The sequence below is a fragment of the Oncorhynchus kisutch genome, linkage group LG30 (assembly GCF_002021735.2).
Source record: "Oncorhynchus kisutch isolate 150728-3 linkage group LG30, Okis_V2, whole genome shotgun sequence".
Classification (NCBI taxonomy): Eukaryota; Metazoa; Chordata; class Actinopteri; order Salmoniformes; family Salmonidae; genus Oncorhynchus; species Oncorhynchus kisutch.
In genome coordinates, this window is record NC_034203.2 from 39991099 (window position 1) to 40011876 (window position 20778).

Genomic DNA, 20778 nt, shown 5'->3' on the forward strand with positions numbered 1-20778 from the left:
CAAGTTTCAAATCTATGTTTTGTAAACTCACCATTAAAAAGTACCATAGTGACTGAGTGTCCATATAGCTGTACTGTGATATTTGCATTGCTACTTGAGGTGTTTTGTATGTGTAACTGTACAAAACTGTTAACTGTTGTTCCTGCCATCTGCTGTGTCCTCTCCTAGGTGGGCGTGGGTGTTACAAGACGCCCTGGGCATAGCCTTCTGTCTCTACATGCTCAAGACTATCAGACTGCCCACGTTTAAGGTGCATACACCGTTTTAATGCCAGGTCTATTCGCTTCATTTGTATTTTATTTAACTAGGCAAGTCAGTTAAAAACAAATTCTTATGTACAATGACAGCCTACACCTGCCAAACCCGGACGACGCTGGGCCAATTGTGTACCTCTATATGGGACTCCCAATCACAGCCGGTTATGATAGAGCCTGGATTCGAATCAGGTTGTCTGTAATGACGCCTCTAGCACTGAGATGCAGTGCGGGAGCCCACCAGTATAGAGATCCTATAATTGTATAGTCAGTATGATTCTATACGTACAGTTGAAGTCTAAAGTTTACATACACCTTAGCCAAATACATATGCAAACTCAGTTTTTCACAAATCTTAGTAAAAAACATCACAACTTTATTTTAAGAATGTGAAATGTCAGAATAGTAGTAGAGAGAAGGATTTCTTTTATCACATTCTCAGTGGGTCAGAAGTTTACATACACTCAATTAGTATTTGGTAGCATTGCCTTTATTAACTTGGGTCAAACGTTTCTGGTAGCCTTCCACAAGCTTCCCAAAATAAGTTGGGTGAATTTTGGCCCATTCCACCTGACAGAGCTGGTGTAACTGAGCCAGGTTTATAGGCCTCCATGCTCGCACACGCTTTTTCAGTTCTGCCCACACATTTTCTATAGGATTGAGGTCAGGGCTTTGTGATGGCCACTCCAATACCTTGACTTTGTTGTCCTTAAGCCATTTTTCCAACTTTGGAATTATGCTTGGGGTCATTGTCCATTTGGAAGACCCATTTGTGACCAAGCTTTAACTTCCTGACTGATGTCTTGAGATCTTGTCTGATTTCTTTTGATTTTCCCATGATGTCAGGCGAAAAGGAACTAAGTTTAGGCCTTGAAGGTAGGCCTTGAAATACATCCACACGTACACCTTCAATTGACTCAAATGATGGCAATTGGCCTATCAGAAGCTTCTAATGCCATAACATAATTTTCTGGAATTTTCCAAGCTGTTTAAAGGCACAGTCAACTTAGTGTATGTAAACTTCCGACTTCAACTGTAATTCAATCGATACACGTAGATGGATCATAGCGTAACAGGGCGGAAGGTAGCCGAGCGGTGGGCCGGCAACCAAAATCTCGCTTGTTCGAATCCCAGAGCCGACAAGGTAGAACAAAATCTTTATGTGCCCTTGAGCAAGGCACTTATCCCTAATTGCTTCAGGATCTCCATTGATAATGGCAGTTCCTGGCTGTGACCCCACTCTACACACTACAAACACAACAAAAACATTTCCAATTCACACATGCGTATTAGTACACACTTGTACATGTGTGAAATAGGGCAAATTGCAAGCACTAACTAAATGATTATATAATAAAAGTAGAATCACTAGAACTGGACTATCCCATTCAAGTCAGTGGATTTGTCTGTAACATTAAAGTGTTACTGACCACATTAACTACGTAGGGCCAGGAGTTGTACTGATGATCATGCATGTGCGTGTTTAATGACCAATTGTTTTTTTCCCCCGACCCCCTATGACATGCAGTGACCTCTGTATCTAACCTCGTTGAACAACATCCATAAGCTGGAGAAGTCGTATTAATGTCTTCTTGTTCTTCCATGTGTTCTGCTCCAGGCCTGCACCATGCTGCTGGTGACCCTGTTTGTCTACGATGTTTTCTTTGTTTTTATTACTCCGCTCTTCACCAAGGTACGTCACAGTGGAGCCCCTCCTTTTGAATAGGAAATATTGATACCTATTTAATCCTAAAGCGCTTTTTGTTACAGGACAAATTTCTGATATTTTCACCAATTATTGGCAAAAAGCTGATCTGAATTAGTGAAAAAAGATAAGACTTAGGCGGTGCTAAACAGGCGGTGCTATACAGGCGGTGCTATACAGGCGGTGCTATCTAGAAGAAAAAGAAACGCACACCTATTAAGACGAGGTGTTGGCTAGCGGAGTAGAAAACTTGAAAATAAAATAAAAGAGAGCCGCACACTCTAGGAGCTCAGATGCAATAATTGAATTACCAACGTTTCGACAGCCAAGCTGTCTTTTCATCAGGGTAAGATGAGGCGGTGCTATACAGGGGGTGCTATACAGGCGGTGCTATACATGCGGTGCTAAACAGGCGGTGCTAAACAGGCGGTGCTAAACAGACGGTGCTAAACAGGCGGTGCTATACAGGTGGTGCCACACGGGCAGTGCTATACAGGCGGTGCTAAACAGGCGGTGCTATACAGGCGGTGCTATACAGGCGGTGCTATACAGGCGGTGCTAAACAGGCGGTGCTATACAGGCGGTGCTAAACAGTGCCTTCAGAAAGTATTCCTTCTTTTCACTCTGTCATTTAGGTTAGTATTGTGGAGTAACTACAATGTTGTTGATCCATCCTCAGTTTTCTCATATCACAGCCAATAAACTCTGAAACGGTTTTAAAGTCACCATTGACCTTATGATGAAATCCCTGAGTGGTTTCCTTCCTCTTCGGCAACTGAGTTAGGAAGGATGCCTTTATATTTGTCGTGACTGGGTTGTATAGATGATTAATAACTTCACTATGCTCGAAGGGATATTCAATGTCAATTTATTTTTAGCCATCTACCAATAGGTGCCCTTCTTTGCGTGGTATTGGAAAACCTCCCTGGTCATTGTGCTTGAATATGTCTTTGAAATTCACTGCTCGACTGAGGGACCTTACAGATAATGTGTGTGTGGAGTACAGAGATTAGTTAGTCATTCAAAAAATCATGTTAAACACTATTATTGGACACAGAGTGAGTCCAAGCAACTTATTATGTGACTTGTAAAGCACATTTTAACTCCTGAACTTATTTATTTAGGCTTGCCATAACAAAAGGGTGTGAATACTTTCTGAACGCACTGTATGTGCTATACATGAAGCAGTAACTAACTGGCTAGATAAATGGACTACATTATCAGTGTTTCCCAAACTCAGTCCTGGGGCCCCCCCTTGGGGTGAACATGTCGTTTTTATTTTTTTGCCCTAGTACTACACAGCTGATTCAAATAACCAACTCATCATCAAGCTTTTGTTTGTTTGAATCGGCTGTGTAGTGCTAGGGCAAAAAACAACACGTGCACCTAGTGGGGGCCCCGGGACCAAGTTTGGGAAACCCTGCATTAAGCCACTACCATGTTGTTGTCCTGTGTTTGTCTCCTCAGAGTGGCCATAGTATTATGGTGGAGGTGGCGGCGGGGCCCTCTGACTCCTCCACACATGAAAAGGTACAGTAGGCATCAATTTGATTTGATTTGGTCTCATTATGACAGTTGTTCGTTCTCTTGAAGTGATGTAACAGTAGAAGGCTGTGATAATGTAACTAATAAAGGATGCTCCCTGTCCTTGCTGGCCTTCCTCCAGCTTCCTATGGTGCTCAAAGTGCCCCGCCTCAACTCCTCCCCTCTGGCTCTGTGTGACAGGCCCTTTTCTCTGCTGGGATTTGGAGACATCTTAGTCCCAGGTAATACTACTCTACTATACTACTGTACTGTAGTCTACTACTGTACTGTAGTCTACGACTGTACTATAGTCTACTACTGTACTATACTACTGTACTATAGTCTACTACTGTACTATAGTCTACTACTGTACTATAGTCTACTACTGTAGTCTACGACTGTACTATAGTCTACTACTGTACTGTACTCTACTACTACTGTACTATAGTCTACTACTGTACTGTATTCTACTACTGTACTGTAGTCTACGACTGTACTGTAGTCTACTACTGTACTATAGTCTACTACTGTACTATAGTCTACTACTGTACTATAGTCTACTATGTACTGTAGTCTACTACTACTGTACTATAGTCTACTACTGTACTATAGTCTACTACTGTACTGTATTCTACTACTGTACTGTAGTCTACGACTGTACCATAGTCTACTACTCTACTACACTACTGTACTATAGTCTACTACTGTACTATAGTCTACTACTGTACTGTATTCTACTACTGTACTATAGTCTACTACTGTACTCTACTACTGTACTAGTCTTCAACTATACTATAGTCTACTACTGCACTATAGTCTACTACTGTACTCTACTACTACTGTACTATAGTCTACTACTGTACTCTACTACTACTGTACTATAGTCTACTACTGTACTCTACTACTGTACTATAGTCTACTACTGTACTCTACTACTGTACTGTAGTCTACGACTGTACTACGACTACTACTACTGTACTGTAGTCTACTACTGTACTACTGTACTGTAGTCTACTACTGTACTAGTCTACTACTGTACTATAATCTACTACTGTACTCTACTACTGTACTATAGTCTACTACTGTACTCTACTACTGTACTATAGTCTACTACTGTACTATAGTCTACTACTGTACTATAGTCTACTACTGCACTCTACTACTGTACTCTACTACTGTACTCTCTGTACTCTACTACTGTACTATAGTCTACTACTATAGTCTACTACTGTACTCTACTACTGTACTCTACTACTGTACTCTAGTCTACTACTGTACTGTAGTCTACTACTCTACTCTACTACTGTACTATAGTCTACTACTGTACTATGGTCTACTACTGTACTCTACTACTGTACTCTAAATCAAATCAAATCAAATTTATTTATATAGCCCTTCGTACATCAGCTGATATCTCAAAGTGCTGTACAGAAACCCAGCCTAAAACCCCAAACAGCAAGCAATGCAGGTGTAGAAGCACGGTGGCTAGGAAAAACTCCCTAGAAAGGCCAATACCTAGGAAGAAACCTAGAGAGGAACCAGGCTATGTGGGGTGGCCAGTCCTCTTCTGGCTGTGCCGGGTAGAGATTATAACAGAACATGGCCAAGATGTTCAAATGTTCATAAATGACCAGCATGGTCGAATAATAATAAGGCAGAACAGTTGAAACTGGAGCAGCAGCACAATCAGGTGGAAGTTGAAACTGGAGCAGCAGCATGGCCAGGTGGACTGGGGACAGCAAGGAGTCATCATGTCAGGTAGTCCTGGGGCATGGTCCTAGGGCTCAGGTCAGTTGAAACTGGAACAGCAGCATGGCCAGGTGGACTGGGGACAGCAAGGAGTCATCATGTCAGGTAGTCCTGGGGCATGGTCCTAGGGCTCAGGTCCTCCGAGAGAGAGAAAGAAAGAGAGAAGGAGAGAATTAGAGAACGCACACTTAGATTCACACAGGACACCGAATAGGACAGGAGAAGTACTCCAGATATAACAAACTGACCCCAGCCCCCCGACACATAAACTACTGCAGCATAAATACTGGAGGCTGAGTACTCTACTACTGTACTATAGTCTACTACTGTACTATAGACTACTACTGTACTATAGTCTACTACTGTACTCTACTACTGTACTATAGTCTACTACTGTACTCTACTACTGTACTCTACTACTGTACTATAGTCTACTACTGTACTCTACTACTGTACTCTACTACTGTACTATATTTTACTACTGTACTGTGTACTCCACTACTGTACTATAGTCCTGTAGCCTCCTACTGTACTGTACTCTGCTCCTGTTATCGTACAATATCTAACTCTTGTTATCGTATCTTTCTGTGGCGAGATATCTGTACTCGACCCTGTTGAGCTGACCATGTTCTTTCTTTCTCAGGTCTGCTGATAGCCTACTGTCACAGGTTTGACATCCTAATGCAGTCCTCACGGTTCTATTTCCTGGCCTGCACTATCGGTAAGAGCGACACATTGCCTTTTTGATAGTCAAAAACGTCATTTGTGTGTAGAGTCTTTTATAACAACTAGTATTTGTTCCAAACAAGCAGTAACATACCTGCTTCATTCTCCCTCCCCCCACCCACCCTCCTCTCTCTCTCTCTCTCCCCCTCCACCCACTCTCCTCTCCCTCCCCCTCCACCCACTCTCCACTCCCTCCTCTCTCTCCCCCTCCACCCACTCTCCTCCCCCGCCACCCACTCTCGTCTCCTCTCCTCTCCCTCCACCCACTTTCCTCTCCCTCCACCCACTCTCCTCTCTCTCCCGCTCTCCCCCCTCCACCCACTCTCCTCTCCCTCCTCTCTCTCCCCCTCCACCCACTCTCCTCTCCCTCCCCCTCCACCCACTCTCCTCTCCCTCCTCTCTCTCTCCCATGAAGGTTATGGTATCGGGCTGCTCATCACCTTCGTAGCTCTGGCCCTGATGCAGATGGGTCAGCCGGCCCTGTTATACCTGGTGCCTTGCACCCTCCTCTCCAGCCTGGCGGTGGCGCTGTGGCGCAAAGAGCTGCCATTATTCTGGACAGGAAGTGGATTTGTGGTGATTACCAGTTTGATTTGAGTGCCTTCTTCTTCTACGGAAAGAAACATTTCTAGTGTTTTGTACCACAAAGTAAACCTAGAATTTAAAGTTGAGTACCATAACCCCGAAAACAAACTAGATATAAATCGCTTCTTCGTTCCAACATGCTGTTTCTGTTTGCTGTTCCCCCTGCTGTGCTCCGCCCCTTCCTGTCCTCTACTGTCATTTTACTGTGGGTTCTCTGCTTTGCTGCTGAGGGCTCCAGGGTCTGTGTCTGCCACCAGCCTGGATTCTCCCATTGTATTCCTCTGCTCCTAGATAAGTGTCATATTGTCTTAATAGATTGTCCTGTGGTGTTAGAATAGATACTTCTAGGGTCATTAAACACTATTGGTAGGTAGAGTCGTGATGAATTCACACATTGACAACATGAATTGTATCTGGTGATGACAAGGGGAGTGTTCTGAACTGTCTCTCACCCATTTTCTCTGAACTGCAAATTGTGAAGATGCTTCTATAAGCTACTGGGTTTGAATGTGGTGTGAAACCAGGTGCTCTGAAGCAACTTTCCTTCCTGAGAATGTTTTTTTCCCCTCTGTGTGTCTGAGGTAGCATGGTCCCCAAATAGGTTTGTGCTGTAAGGCCAACACAGGGCACCAGTTTTATCTGAGGTGTTTTCAAGCTCAATGTACAGCCATACCTCTGCTAACGGTCTACCAGGCTGGCTAACACACTCCTCCAGTCAGTGGTGATTCTAGTGAAGGACAGCAACCTCATGGTAGAAAAACCATCAAGCCGATTGATCCACTTGTTGAGAGGAATGGCTGTATATTTTGTTGGCATCCTGCATAAACAATCTTATCTGTGTGCCTATTGTTGGCAATAGTCTGTCTCCCAGACTTGCTCCACAGTGGTCTGATGTCTCCACTCTGTATATCCCTCTCAGCCTCCCATAGTTCTGCAACCAATCAACTGTATGCAAACCCCAGGACCACCCACAGATGACCCCCTCACCAATCCTGAGCCACAAGGTCCTGATGCAACCAATCAGAGTGAGGACACTCCCCTTCCAGAGAAAGAGGCCAGCAAATCAGAGTAAAGGACTTCTAGGATGCCAATTTCTTATTAATTTCATTTTATTTTTGACACATAGGATCTCAATGGAACACTATAAGTTCTTAAACAAATGATAAACATTTCAGTGCACTTGGTGTGAAAAAGGGTAAGAAAAGGACAGATGGGAGCGAGGGAGGGCACTCAACCTACAGTGGCAGTTCTTCAACGTGTGAAACACCTTGGGGTCAGCAGGGATCAGCACTGGCTGAGAGTCCTGGATGATGCACAACATACACAGCCCCGACTGCGACCTACGCTGACTTAACGCCCCTCTCATGAGTTTTATCATCCTGTCACATAAAATAGACGTTTTTGTCCTCTCCTGTCCTTCAGTTCACCATTTATCCCACCAGTCCTATGCAAAATAGCAGTCAACAATCTCCACAACTAGAAGGTCAATGTGTTGCAGTCCTACCATCAGAAGCTCTGTCGGTTAGCTTGTTCCCAATTTTTCCCAATCTCCTTTATTAAGTACCTTGAAGAAGAAGAACCACACTACGGCCTGTCTCTCTGTTTATGACAGATTAAGTATCTACCGTACTACATACCCATACTACATACCCGTACTACATACCCTATATCATGTGGTGCTATCATGGATTCTCAACGACCTAAACGGGATTGAATGATTATCGATTTAGGGGGTCAAGGGGCAGGGGGTCAAGGGGCAGTTAAAAAGCAAGCTTAATGGAGAATCTCCTTGTAAATTGTTATAAATCCTGGATAAGGCTTCATCCGTGCCCGGGAAACCTTCTCCAATAGTTTTTTTGATTTGGTTTAAATCTGAACTTTTGACCTTTTTATTGTTTTTGCATGCTATGGGTTTGGTTTAGACCAGGCTGTCAACAATAGTGTGTGGTTTATATAGTAGCTTACACACTGTCTTTATATAATACTAAGGGTGCAACAGTTAATGTTGTCCACTCCGTTTCTCTAGTAGATTTTGTGGTCCCATTTTCCATTAGGTGTAAAAACCCATGTATTTATGTGGTAGATACATACAGTAGTATATAGGTGTAATTACATTGTTGGCAGCTAGGTTCAAATAGTACTTAAACGTGTTTAACAGTTTTTAAAGTTGTAACTAATTACACTAACTACTTACTGGTATGTAGCTACCATGTGAACACATGGGTTATAAGGAGACCTAATGTAGAGCGACCAATTTTGGTTATATAATTCATATTGTCTTAATGGGTTTTGGCCTTACTGGTGTCCATGGTTACAATTGGAATGTCTCTGTGCTTTATGAAGACAGAGTTCTGTATTCATGTGTTAGTTTATTATGTTTCTTAAACTGATAAGTGATACTGTTGTTGTTTGGGGGGAGGGGGGGGGGGGTTGTCTCATGATAATAAACTCAGCAACAAAAAAAAACGTCCTCTCACTGTCAACTGTGTTTATTTTCAGCAAACTTAACATGTGTAAATATTTGTATGAACATAACAAGATTCAACAACTGAGACATAAACTGAACAACTTCCACAGACATGTGATTAATAGAAATTGAATAATGTGTCCCTGAACAGGGGGGGGGGGGTCAAAATCAAAAGTAACAGTCTGTATCTGGTGTGGCCACCAACAGAATTAAGTTCTGCAGTGCATCTCCTCATGGACTGCACCAGATTTGCCAGTTCTTGCTGTGAAATGTTACCCCACTTTTCCACCAAGGCACCTGCAAGTTCCCGGACATTTCTGGGGGGAATGGCCCTAGCACTCACCCTCCGATCCAACAGGTCCCAGATGTGCTCAATGGTATTGAGATGCGGGCTCTTCGCTCCATGGCAGAACACTGACATTCCTGTCTTGCAGGAAATCACGCACAGAACGAGCAGTATGGCTGGTGGTATTGTCATGCTGGAAGGTCATGTCAGGATGAACCTGCAGGAAGGGTACCATATGAGGGAGGAGGATGTCTTCCCTGTAACGCACAGCGTTGAGATTGCCTGCAATGACAACAAGCTCAGTCCGATGATGTTGTGACACACCGCCACAGACCACAATGGACCCTCCACCTCGAAAGCGATCTCGCTCCAGAGTACAGGCCTCGGTGTAATACTCATTTCTTCGACGATAAACGCGAATCTGACCATCACCCCTGGTGAGACAAAACCGCGACTCGTCAGTGAAGAGCACATTTTGCCAGTCCTGTCTGGTCCAGCGACAGTGGGTTTGTGGCCATAGGCATCGTTGTTGCCGGTGATGTCTGGTGAGGACCTGCCTTACAACAGGCCTACAAGCCTTCAGTCCAGCCTCTCTCAGCCTATTGCGGACAGTCTGAGCACTGATGGAGGGATTGTGCGTTCCTGGGGTAACTAGGGCAGTTGTTGTTGCCATTCTGTACCTGTCCCGCAGGTGTGATGTTCGGATGTACCGATCCTGTGCAGATGTTGTTACACGTGGTCTGCCACTGCGAGGACGATCAGTTGTCCGTCCTGTCTCCCTGTAGCGCTGTCTTAGGCGTCTCACAGTACAGACATTGCAATTTATTTCTCTGGCCACATCTGCAGTCCTCATGCCTCCTTGCAGCATGCCTAAGGCATGTTCACGCAGATGAGCAGGGACCCTGAGCATCTTTCTTTTGGTGTTTTTCAGAGTCAGTAGAAAGGCCTCTTTAGTGTCCTAAGTTTTCATAACTGTGACCTTAATTGCCTACCGTCTGTAACCTGTTAGTGTCTTAACCGGTCCACAGGTGCATGTTCATTAATTGTTTACGGTTCATTGAACAAGCATGGGAAACAGTGTGTAAACCCTTTACAATGAAGATTTGAAGTTATTTGGATGTTTTACAAATTATCTTTGAAAGACAAAGGTCCTGAAAAAGGGACGTTTCTTTTTTTTTTGCTTTAGCTTATAATCAATTGTCTCAATTCTCCAGTAACTTTTAAATTTTTTAAAAAACAATACATTTGCAAAATATTTGTTGGTGTGCATCCCAAATGGCACCATGCTTCCTTTTATAGTGCACTACTTTTGAACCAGGGTCCATTTGGGACTCAACCCGTGCTTGGCTTGGGCAGGAGCTCTCTGAATACCGGCACCTCAGATGTTTCTACTGTTTCAGTTCCTGCACCTCAATATAAACAGTTCCTTAACTGATAGAAAATTAGGTTAAAAGTATTTTTGAGTTCCAACACCTAAATATAAACAGTACCGGCACCTATACTAAACAAAAATATATATAAAAACGCAATATTTAAAGTGTTGGTCCCGTGTTTCATTAGTTGAAATAAAAGAAACCAGAAATATTTCATACACACAAAATGCTTATTTCTCAAAAAAAGTTGTGCACAAAATTTGTTTACATCCCTGTTAGTGAGCATTTTTCCTTTGCCAAGATAATCCATCCACCCGACAGGTGTGGCATATCAATATGTTGATTAAACAGCATGATCATTACAGGGGTGCACCTTGTGCTGGGGACAATAAAAGGCCAGTCAAAAATAATAATTTGCACCAAAGAAAATGAGATAAATACAAAAAAACGAATGAAATAAAAAACAGTGCAGATGTAGGCTTATATGAACACCACACCACGATATACAATACATACGTACAAAATAAAAAATATTTGTGAAAACATAAAACCTACTAATTATAAATGTATGAAGAAATTGATCAGTAATCATGAAAAATGTGCAGTTCTGACATACAACGCAATGCCACAGATAAAGTTTTGAGGGAACGTGCAATTGGCATGCTGACTGCAGGATAGTCCGCCAGAGCTATTGCCAAAGAATGTTAATTTCTCTACCATAAGCCGCCTCCGTCATTTGTGGAGAATTTTGCATTACGTCTAACCGGCCACACAACCACAGACCACGTGTAACCACGCCAGCCCAGGACCTTCACATCCGGCTTCTTCACCTGCGGGATCGTCGAAGACCAGCAACCCGGACAGCTGATGAAACTGAGGAGTATTTATGTCTGTAATAAAGTTATTTTGCGGGGCCTATGCCCTTTTGCGGGCCATTCTGATTGGGTGTGCCCAGGCCCACCCCATGGCTGCCCCCCCACCCAGTCAGGTGAAATCCATAGATTAGGGACAAATTTATTAATTTAATTTGACTGATTTCCTTATATGAACTGTAACTCAGTAAAATCTTTGAAATTGTTGCATGTTGCGTTCATATTTTTGTTCAGGTTAGTTTGAGCATATAACATAGCTCAGTATTTGCATTATTTATTTTATACTGTCTTTTTTGCTAATCTTTATCAAGGGTGCCAATAATTCCTGACCCCACTGTATATTCCGTAGCTAAACAAAGTAGATTTGAGTTTTTTTGTTGTTCCCGTTCATTTCATCACAGCCACGAGTCCAAACACAGGAAGGACCTGGTCAGTACTGGAAATATAGGTGGTGTTCCCCTGCATCAACCAATGGTTGCGTGCCACGTCATCGACTGTGCCGTCGGGCACCAGATTGCTATAACATGCGGTTAGCTGATGGATAAAACACCTATACCTAAGATCTGGCATGTGTCACCAACATATTAGCAGAGGAACACCACTATTTTAACAGTCTGCTAGAGGTCAAAGGATAGGGGTTAGAGATAAGAAGTCAAGAGTCTTGACGGAAGAAGCTGGTTGGTCAGGGAGAGTGCCTTGTCAGATTCATCTGCACACTATTTTGCAGCCAATGAGATGAGATATTCAACAGGGTTATTTGATGACGTCACCAGGTGGTTTTTAAACATCTGAGGAGGAATACGCCAAAATAAATAAACAATGCATTTCATCCTCAACATGGCTTCATCATTGCCAACCTCAGAAATATAGTCACCATTCTTCTTCTGTTGCTAATATAAAACATTCAGTTGGTGGTATATGACCTGGCAGTAGCAAGAGTTGTACTGCAACTGAATATGAATGACCCTTTTTATTCTGGCCCCGTCTCAAATTACACTCTCACAGCAGTCAGACTCTCTAGCCTTCTCTCCACAATGTGTGCCTGCCTTGCTGATGAGATGAGAGCCAAGGGAGGCGCTGCAGTGCTGTGTGAATCATCAGTTCTGAATGGAGAGTCTGTCTGACTGGGAGAGTCACTCTGGGAGCCAGAGGAGACTTCATCAGCGCTAACGGGCAGGACCAGGCAACCAGGACCAGGCAACCAGGACCAGGCAACCAGGACCAGGCAACCAGGACCAGGCAACCAGGACCAGGCAACCAGGACCAGGCAACCAGGACCAGGCAACCAGGACCAGGCAACCAGGACCAGGCAACCAGGACCAGGCAACCAGGACCAGGCAACCAGGACCAGGCAACCAGGACCAGGCAACCAGGACCAGGCAAACAGGACCAGGCAAACAGGACCAGGCAAACAGGACCAGGCAAACAGGACCAGGCAAACAGGACCAGGCAAACAGGACCAGGCAAACAGGACCAGGCAACCAGGTAGTGACAGGGCATCAAATCTCCACCGGCTCCCGGAGTAACTCTCCCAGTCAGACAGACTCTCCATTCAGAACTCTAGTTACTGCCAGGTCATATACCACCAACTGAATGTTTTATATTAGCAACAGAAGAAGAATGGTGACTATAATTCTGAGGTTGCCGGTCAGATGGGTTTTGACCTCTGACCTCATCCAAGTTTTATGAAGCGAGAGGATGAAAGGAATCAAGGAAATACAATTGAGATTCACCCATTGAGGGGCTGAACTGGAGGCAAAACATACACGACTAACTATTACAGGCCACTGTTCTATTCTGGTGGGGGACGACAGAACTGCTTGGACCTTGCTCTGCTTCACTGCCTTTTCAGACTGGACATGGGATGGGAGGAAGTGAGTCATTCGGAGGTGACATTGAGGCCGGGGATTCAATCCGATTACGCCAATGCAGATTTTCAAGGAAACTATTGGATTGAATCCCGGCCTGACTTGACTGAGCCCTCCTTCTAGAAACAAACAGGCAAGGCTGATTACAGGCATCATAATTATTTTTTATTCCTTCCATCGGCTGTGGATGGGAACCACAACAGTTCACCAGGACATCAACATCACAGCAGAATGTCCAGACCATATATATATATAAATATATATATATTTAAGCAATAAGGCCAGAGGAGGTGTGGTATATGGCCAATATACCATGGCTAAGGGCTGTTCTTACACACGACGCAACGCGGAGTGCCTGGATACAGCCCTTAGCCGTGATATATTGGCCATATACCACAAACCCCAGAGGTGCCTTATTGCTATTATAAACTGGTTACCGGACGTAATTAGAGCAGTAAAAACAAATGTTTTGTCATACCCGTGGTATACGGTCTGATATACCATGGCTGTCAGCCAATCAGCATTCAGGGCTGGAACCACCCAGGTTAGAAGGTACAACAACAGTAGAAACAATAGAACACGTGTTATAGGGAGATTCCATTTAGAAGATAATTCCGACGTAATTAGAGCAGTAAAAACAAGTGTTTTGTCATACCCGTGGTATACGGTCTGATATACCACGGTTGTCAGCCAATCAGCATTCAGGGCTGGAACCACCCAGGTTAGAAGTAACACCATAGTAGAAACAAATGTTTTGTCATACGTGTTCTAATTCTATTCCCAGACTGTGTTCACTGGAAACTGTGTAACCAGGAGCAACATACTTCACAAATCCTTCCAAACATCTTCCCCGATAGAACATTGTTCAAAAAGTTCCTTGGTTCCCAGAACATAACCTTTTGACAGTTACACGATGAAGAAAACCATCTGGCAAAACGCTTTGCCTCTTGTTCAAAGTACACACATACGATAGTTCTAACATTTCACTCTCACACACAACCCTTCCTGTCGTAAAACTAAACTAAAACATGACTGACAACAAATCCATGTTGATATGGGTGTGGAGAAGCTGTCTGACAAAATGTCATGAAACCCTCTCCTGTAAACTTCATAACACAAATCACAAAATGGCATAAAACCACAGTAGAATTGGCATAATTTAGTACAGTAGTCATTATTATTCACAGTGTTAAAATACACCAGAATTCCCATACCATAAGGGCCCATTTCCCGGACACAGATTAAGCCTAGTCTTGGACTAAATTTTTTTTTTTAATTGGGAGAATCTCAATTGAGAATCTATTTTTAGTCCTGGACTAAACTTAATCTGCGTCTGGTAAACTGGTCAGTTTTACACCTCACAGCTAAATGAACATTTACTTCCATATATTCTATGACATGAAGAAATACAAAACGAGGAACAGGTCAATTCAGATTTAAAAGAGTTTCTAATGCGCTCTGAGGTAACGTGCTTGGCACCTCAGACCTGTAAACAATTCAAAGTAATAACCAGCTTCCTAACATGACTTTAAATCATCTTTAAAAAGGCTTAAAAACATAAAGACTTGAGTGCAGAGAGAGTTTAGAGACAAGCACTCATGCAAACAATAGAAATGAATTTTGGAAATGTGGAAATTCAACAGGAACTCAATAAGTACCAGCAATTAGAAAGCCCAATCAGTAAAAAAAATATATAATCACATCTTTACTGTGGACAGAGCTTTGGCGGGCCAAATATAAATCACTCGTGGGCCGGTTTTAGCACATGGGCCGCCAGTTTCAGAGCCCTGGCTTATAGGGTTTTGGTGTCCTTACAGGTAGATAACGTGTTCCTTGGTTGGTTTGCTTGCTATGTCTTTGGGGAAGGGTGGAGGGGGAGGTGGAGGTTTGGGTGGAGGGACGTGGCTCTGGTTATTGGTCCTCATGCTGCTGCTGGACGACAGGTTCTGGGAGGGCTTAGCGCTGGACAGGGGCTCTGGAGGACTGAAGAAATCATCTGAAGAGGCATAACAGAGTACGGTTAACTTAATTATTGTGTGTGTTAATTTAGTTCCTGTTAAAACAGTAAAAATCGACAATATGTATCTGGAACTCCCAAGGTTCTCGTCTTAGATGATTGGTAGGTCCAGTGAGGGCTCTTACCTGATTGGTAGCATCTGTGAGGGCTCTTACCTGATTGGTAGCATCTGTGAGGGCTCTTACCTGATTGGTAGTATCAGTGAGGGCTCTTACCTGATTGGTAGAATCAGTAACGGGTTTTACCTGATGTAGTTTCTGTGAGGGCTCTTACCTAATTGGTAGTATCAGTGAGGGCTCTTACCTGATTGGTAGTTTCTCTGTGGGCTCACAGTCTTCTTCCCTCTCAGACTCTGATTTCCTGTCACTCTGATCGGCACCAACTGAGACATTTCTATGGACGCTGCAGGAGGAAAGACAACACTGCATCAGAACTATGGAGATCAGTGGAGGATGCTGAGGGGAGGACAGCTCATAATAATGTCTGGAACAGAGCAAATGGAATGGCATCAAATGCATAGAAACCATGTGTTTGATACCATTCCAGTGAGCCGTGTTGTTCCGTTCTGACCTGAGCCGTGTTCTGTTCCGTTCTGACCTGAGCCGTGTTCTGTTCCGTTCTGACCTGAGCCGTGTTCTGTTCCGTTCTGACCTGAGCCGTGTTCTGTTCCGTTATGACCTGAGCCGTGTTCTGCTCCGTTCTGACCTGAGCCGTGTTCTGTTACGTTATGACCTGAGCCGTGTTCTGTTACGTTCTGACCTGAGCCGTGTTCTGTTACGTTCTGACCTGAGCCGTGTTCTGCTCCGTTATGACCTGAGCCGTGTTCTGTTCCGTTCTGACCTGAGCCGTGTTCTGTTCCGTTCTGACCGGAGCCGTGTTCTGTTCCGTTCTGACCTGAGCCGTGTTCTGTTCCGTTCTGACCGGAGCCGTGTTCTGTTCCGTTCTGACCGGAGCCGTGTTCTGTTCCGTTATGACCGGAGCCGTGTTCTGTTCCGTTATGACCGGAGCCGTGTTCTGTTCCGTTATGACCGGAGCCGTGTTCTGTTCCGTTATGACCGGAGCCGTGTTCTGTTCCGTTATGACCGGAGCCGTGTTCTGTTCCGTTATGACCGGAGCCGTGTTCTGTTCCGTTATGACCGGAGCCGTGTTCTGTTCTGATCTGCGCCGTGTTCTGTTCTGACCTGAGCCGTGTTCTGTTCTGACCTGCGCCGTGCTCTGTTCTGTTCTGACCTGCGCCGTGCTCTGTTCTGTTCTGACCTGCGCCGTGTTCTGCTCTGACCTGCGCCATGTTCTGTTCTGTTCTGACCTGCGCCGTGCTCTGACCTGCGCCAAGTTCTACTGAGCCGAGTTCTACTGAGCCGAGTTCTTACCTGCGCTGTGATTGCGCTTGTGGTGGGATCTCTTCTTACTGCTCTTCTCCTTTCCCTTGTTACCAAGGACAGCCAGCTTGGTGGGTATCTGCTGTTGCACGGCCCCTGGTTTGTGAACCACCTGGTTGGTTGTGCTGATCAGGTGGATGGGGAACTCCGGTTTAGGGGGCCCGGGGCTGATGCTCTCCCTGCGAGGGGGCACCTAAGATACGATAACGTAAAGTTATGAATATAACTGTGAAAGAACTACTGGAAAATGAGTTACAACACACAGCTATGGAGATCTAACTGGCAAGAGTGTTGTACCAAGTGCACCGAATGGGAACATGTTCAGTCCATTTCCATGGAAATTCAGCATGCAAAATGCACAATATCAATACACTATTGAACAACACGTTACAATAGAAAAACACTGGGAAGTGAGCACACATTCACGTAGTTGGTTAGGGTTGAAAAATACTGGTAACTTGACAAAGTACTATTTCCTGATTCCAGGAATCCTCTAACTGGGATTTCTAGAAAACCATGGTCGGTACAGTGCATTTGGAAAGTATTCAGACCCCTCAACCTTTCCCACATTCTGTTACGTTACAGCCTTATTCTAAAAGGGATTCAATCATTTTTTCCCATTGTCAATCTACACACAATACCCCATAATGACAAAGCAAAAACAGGTTTTTAGAAATTTGTGCAAATTTATAACAAATAAAAAACTGAAATACCTTATTTACATAAGTACCTTTGCTACCTTTACTATGATACACCGAAAATTGAGCTCAGATGCATCCTGTTCCATTGATCATCCTTGAGATGATTCTACAACTTGATTGGATCCATATGTGGTAAATTCAATTGATTGGACAGGATTTAGAAAGGCACACACCTATCTATATAAGGTCCCACAGTTGACGGTGCATGTCAGAGTAAAAACCAAGCCATGAGGTCGAAGGAATTGTTGAAGGACCCCAAGAACACAGTGGCTTCCATCGTTAAATGGAAGAAGTTTGGAACCGCCAAGACTCTTCCTAGAGCTGGCCGCTGGGCCAAACTAAGCAATCGGGGGAGAAAAGCCCTGGTCCCGATGGTCACTCTGACAGAGCTCCAGAATTCCTCTGCGGAGATGGGAGAACCTTCCAGAAGGAAAACCATATGTGCAGCACTCCACAAATTAGGCCTTTATGGTAGAGTGGCCAGACGGAAGCTACTCCTGAGTAAAAGGCACATGACAGCCCACAGCCCACCTAAATGATTCTCATACAATGGGAAACAAGATTCTCTGGTCTGATGAAACCAAGATTGAACTTTAGGAGGAAACCTGGCACCAACCCTACGGTGAAGCATGGTGGTGGCAGCATCATGCTGTGGGGATGTTTTTCAGCAGCAGGTACTGGGAGACTAGTCAGGATCAAGGGAAAGCTGAACAGAGATCCTTGATGAAAACCTGCTCCAGAGCTCTCAGGACCTCAGACTGGGCAAAGGTTCACCTTTGAACTTTTTATGGCTACAGGGGCAGTATTGAGTAGCTTGGATGAAAAGGTGCCCATTGTAAACGGCCAGCTCCTCAGTCTCAGTTGCTAACATATGCATATTGTTATTAGTATTGGATAGAAAACACTCTGCAGTTTCTAAAACTGTTTGAATTATGTCTGAGAGTATAACAGAACTCATATTGCAGGCAAAAACCTGAGAAATTCCACTTCCTGTTTGTATTTTTTCTGGGGGTGGCAGATTTTCAACCAAGCTCTCATTGAAATTACAGCGAGATATGGATGAGTTTTCACTTCCTACGCCTTCCACTAGATGTCAACAGTCAATAGAACTTTGTCTGATGACTAATGTGAAGGGGGGTTGAATGAGACAGGAAATAGTCACCACTGCCACGAGTTGACCATGCTTTCACCATGCGCATTCACAGGGGAAGGACCTGCGTTCCACCGGTCATCTGAAGTCATTCTAATTCTCCGGTTGGAATGTTATTCAAGATCTATGTAAACAACATTCTAAAGATTGATTCAGTACATCGGTTGACATGTTTCTACTGACTGTTACGGAACTTTTGGACATTTCATCACGTTATAGTGGACGCGATTTGTGACTTTGGATATGTTTACCAAACGCGCTAACCAAAGTAGCTAATTGGACATAAATAACGGACAAATCTTCGAACAAATCAAGCATTTATTGTGGACCTGGGATGTCTAGGACTGTATTCTGATGAAGTTCATCAAAGGTAAGGAAACATTTATCATGTATTTTCTGGTTTCTGTTGACTCCAACATGGCTGCTAATTTGGCTACTGTTCTGAGCTCCGTCTCAGATTATTGCATGGTGTGCTTTTTCCGTAAACTTAAAAAAAAATCTGACACAGTGGTTGCATTAAGGAGAGGTATATCTATAATTCCATGTGTATAACTTGTATTATCATCTACATTTATGATGAGTATTTCTGTTGAAACGATGTGGCTATGCAAAATTACTTGATGTTTTTGTAACTAGTGAACCTAATACGCCAATGTAAACTCAGATTTTTTTATATAAATATGAACTTTATCAAACAAAACATGCATGTATTGTGTAACATGAAGTCCTATGAGTGTCATCTGATGAAGATAATTCAAGGTTAGTGATTCATTTTATCTCTATTTCTGCTTTTTGTGAATGCTATATTTCGCTGGAAAATGGCTGTGCTTATTGTGGTTTGGTGGAGACCTAACATAATCGTTTGTAGTGCTTTCGCTGAAAAGCCTATTTGAAATCAGACACTTTGGTGGGATTAACAACAAGATTAACTTTAAAATGATATAAGACATGTGTGTTTTAGGAATTGTAATTATGAGATTTCTGTGGTTTGAATTTGGCTTCCTCTATTTTCACTGGTAGTTGTCATATCGATCCCGTTAGCGGGATTGCAGCCATAACAAGTTAACAGGACAACGACCCTAAGTACACAGCCAAAACAATGCAAGAGTGGGTTCGGGCAAGTCTCTGAATGTCCTTGAGTGGCCCAGCCAGAGCCCAGACTTGAACCCGATTAAACATCTCTGGAGAGACCTGAAAATAGCTGTGTAGCGACACTCCCCATCCAACCTGACAGAGCTTGAGAGGATCTGCAGAGAAGAATGGGAGAAACTCCACAAATACAGGTGTACCAATAAAGTACTGAGTACAGGGTCTCAACACCTTGTACTCAGGGAAATGTGTATTTAAATGTGATATTGTGTATGTAAATGTGATATTTCAGTTGAATTTTTTATAAAATGAGCTAAAAACCTATTTTTGCTTTGTCATTATGGGGTAATGTGTGTAGATTGATGAGGGAAAAAACGATGTATTCCATTTTAGAATAAGGCTGTAACGTAAAAAAATGTGGAAGAAGTCAGGGGGTCTGAATACTTTCTGAATGCACTGTCCTATTACGTCCTATGTGGCTCACCTCCGGGGGCTGCTCCAGGAACATGTTGGTGGCTACAGAGAGGCTGGGGGGGACAAGGACCTTGGGGATCTGGATCACATCTCTTCCCTTCATCCAATCAGCTGTCAGGTCCCCTCGGAAGGACTGGGAGAGGAAGGGAGGATCCCCTCGGAAGGACTGGGAGAGGGAAGGATCCACTCGGAAGGACTGGGAGAGGGAAGGATCCACTCGGAAGGACTGGGAGAGGGAAGGATCCACTCGGAAGGACTGGGAGAGGGAAGGATCCACTCGGAAGGACTGGGAGAGGGAAGGATCCACTCGGAAGGACTGGGAGAGGGAAGGATCCACTCGGAAGGACTGGGAGAGGGAAGGATCCACTCGGAAGGACTGGGAAAGGGAAGGATCCACTCGGAGGGACTGGGAGAGGAGGGAAGGATCCCCTCGGAGGGACTGGGAGAGGGGAGCCTGAGGAGAAGAATAGAATGTCCGGATGATGTAAACATCTACAAATACATAAACAACAGCTCCTCACACTATTGGTCCTCAGTTCTTAACGACCACACCACATCC

At 44.0% G+C, this 20778-nt stretch overlaps 2 protein-coding genes across 5 annotated transcripts in view; one reads left to right on the forward strand and one right to left on the reverse strand.

The window, feature by feature from the left end:
- Window positions 1–9013, forward strand: part of sppl2 (signal peptide peptidase-like 2) — a 29000-nt gene extending 19987 nt beyond the window's left edge. Inside the window, exons 9-15 of one of the 3 annotated variants that reach the window (XR_004206330.1) lie at window positions 169–250; window positions 1873–1947; window positions 3427–3489; window positions 3626–3725; window positions 5876–5953; window positions 6374–6624; window positions 7463–9013. Coding sequence is in view for 2 of the 3 variants with exons in the window: in XM_031810006.1 (XP_031665866.1) it covers window positions 169–250; window positions 1873–1947; window positions 3427–3489; window positions 3626–3725; window positions 5876–5953; window positions 6374–6534; window positions 7463–7615 (712 nt within the window). In the remaining variant the exon portion in view is untranslated. Of the gene's footprint in view, window positions 1–168; window positions 251–1872; window positions 1948–3426; window positions 3490–3625; window positions 3726–5875; window positions 5954–6373; window positions 6625–6781 lie in introns of all 3 variants that reach the window. The other 2 variants (XM_031810006.1, XM_031810007.1) reach the window with 2 other exon arrangements.
- A 5767-nt stretch (window positions 9014–14780) lies between these two features.
- Window positions 14781–20778, reverse strand: part of LOC109875244 (rho guanine nucleotide exchange factor 18) — a 44812-nt gene continuing 38814 nt past the window's right edge. For both annotated transcript variants that reach the window (XM_031810423.1, XM_031810422.1), the window contains exons 19-22: window positions 20230–20673; window positions 16797–16998; window positions 15730–15828; window positions 14781–15405 (exon numbers count right to left, since the gene is read on the reverse strand). In XM_031810423.1, the coding sequence (XP_031666283.1) occupies window positions 15221–15405; window positions 15730–15828; window positions 16797–16998; window positions 20230–20673 (930 nt within the window). In that variant the 3' untranslated portion in view covers window positions 14781–15220. The remainder of the gene's footprint in view (window positions 15406–15729; window positions 15829–16796; window positions 16999–20229; window positions 20674–20778) is intronic.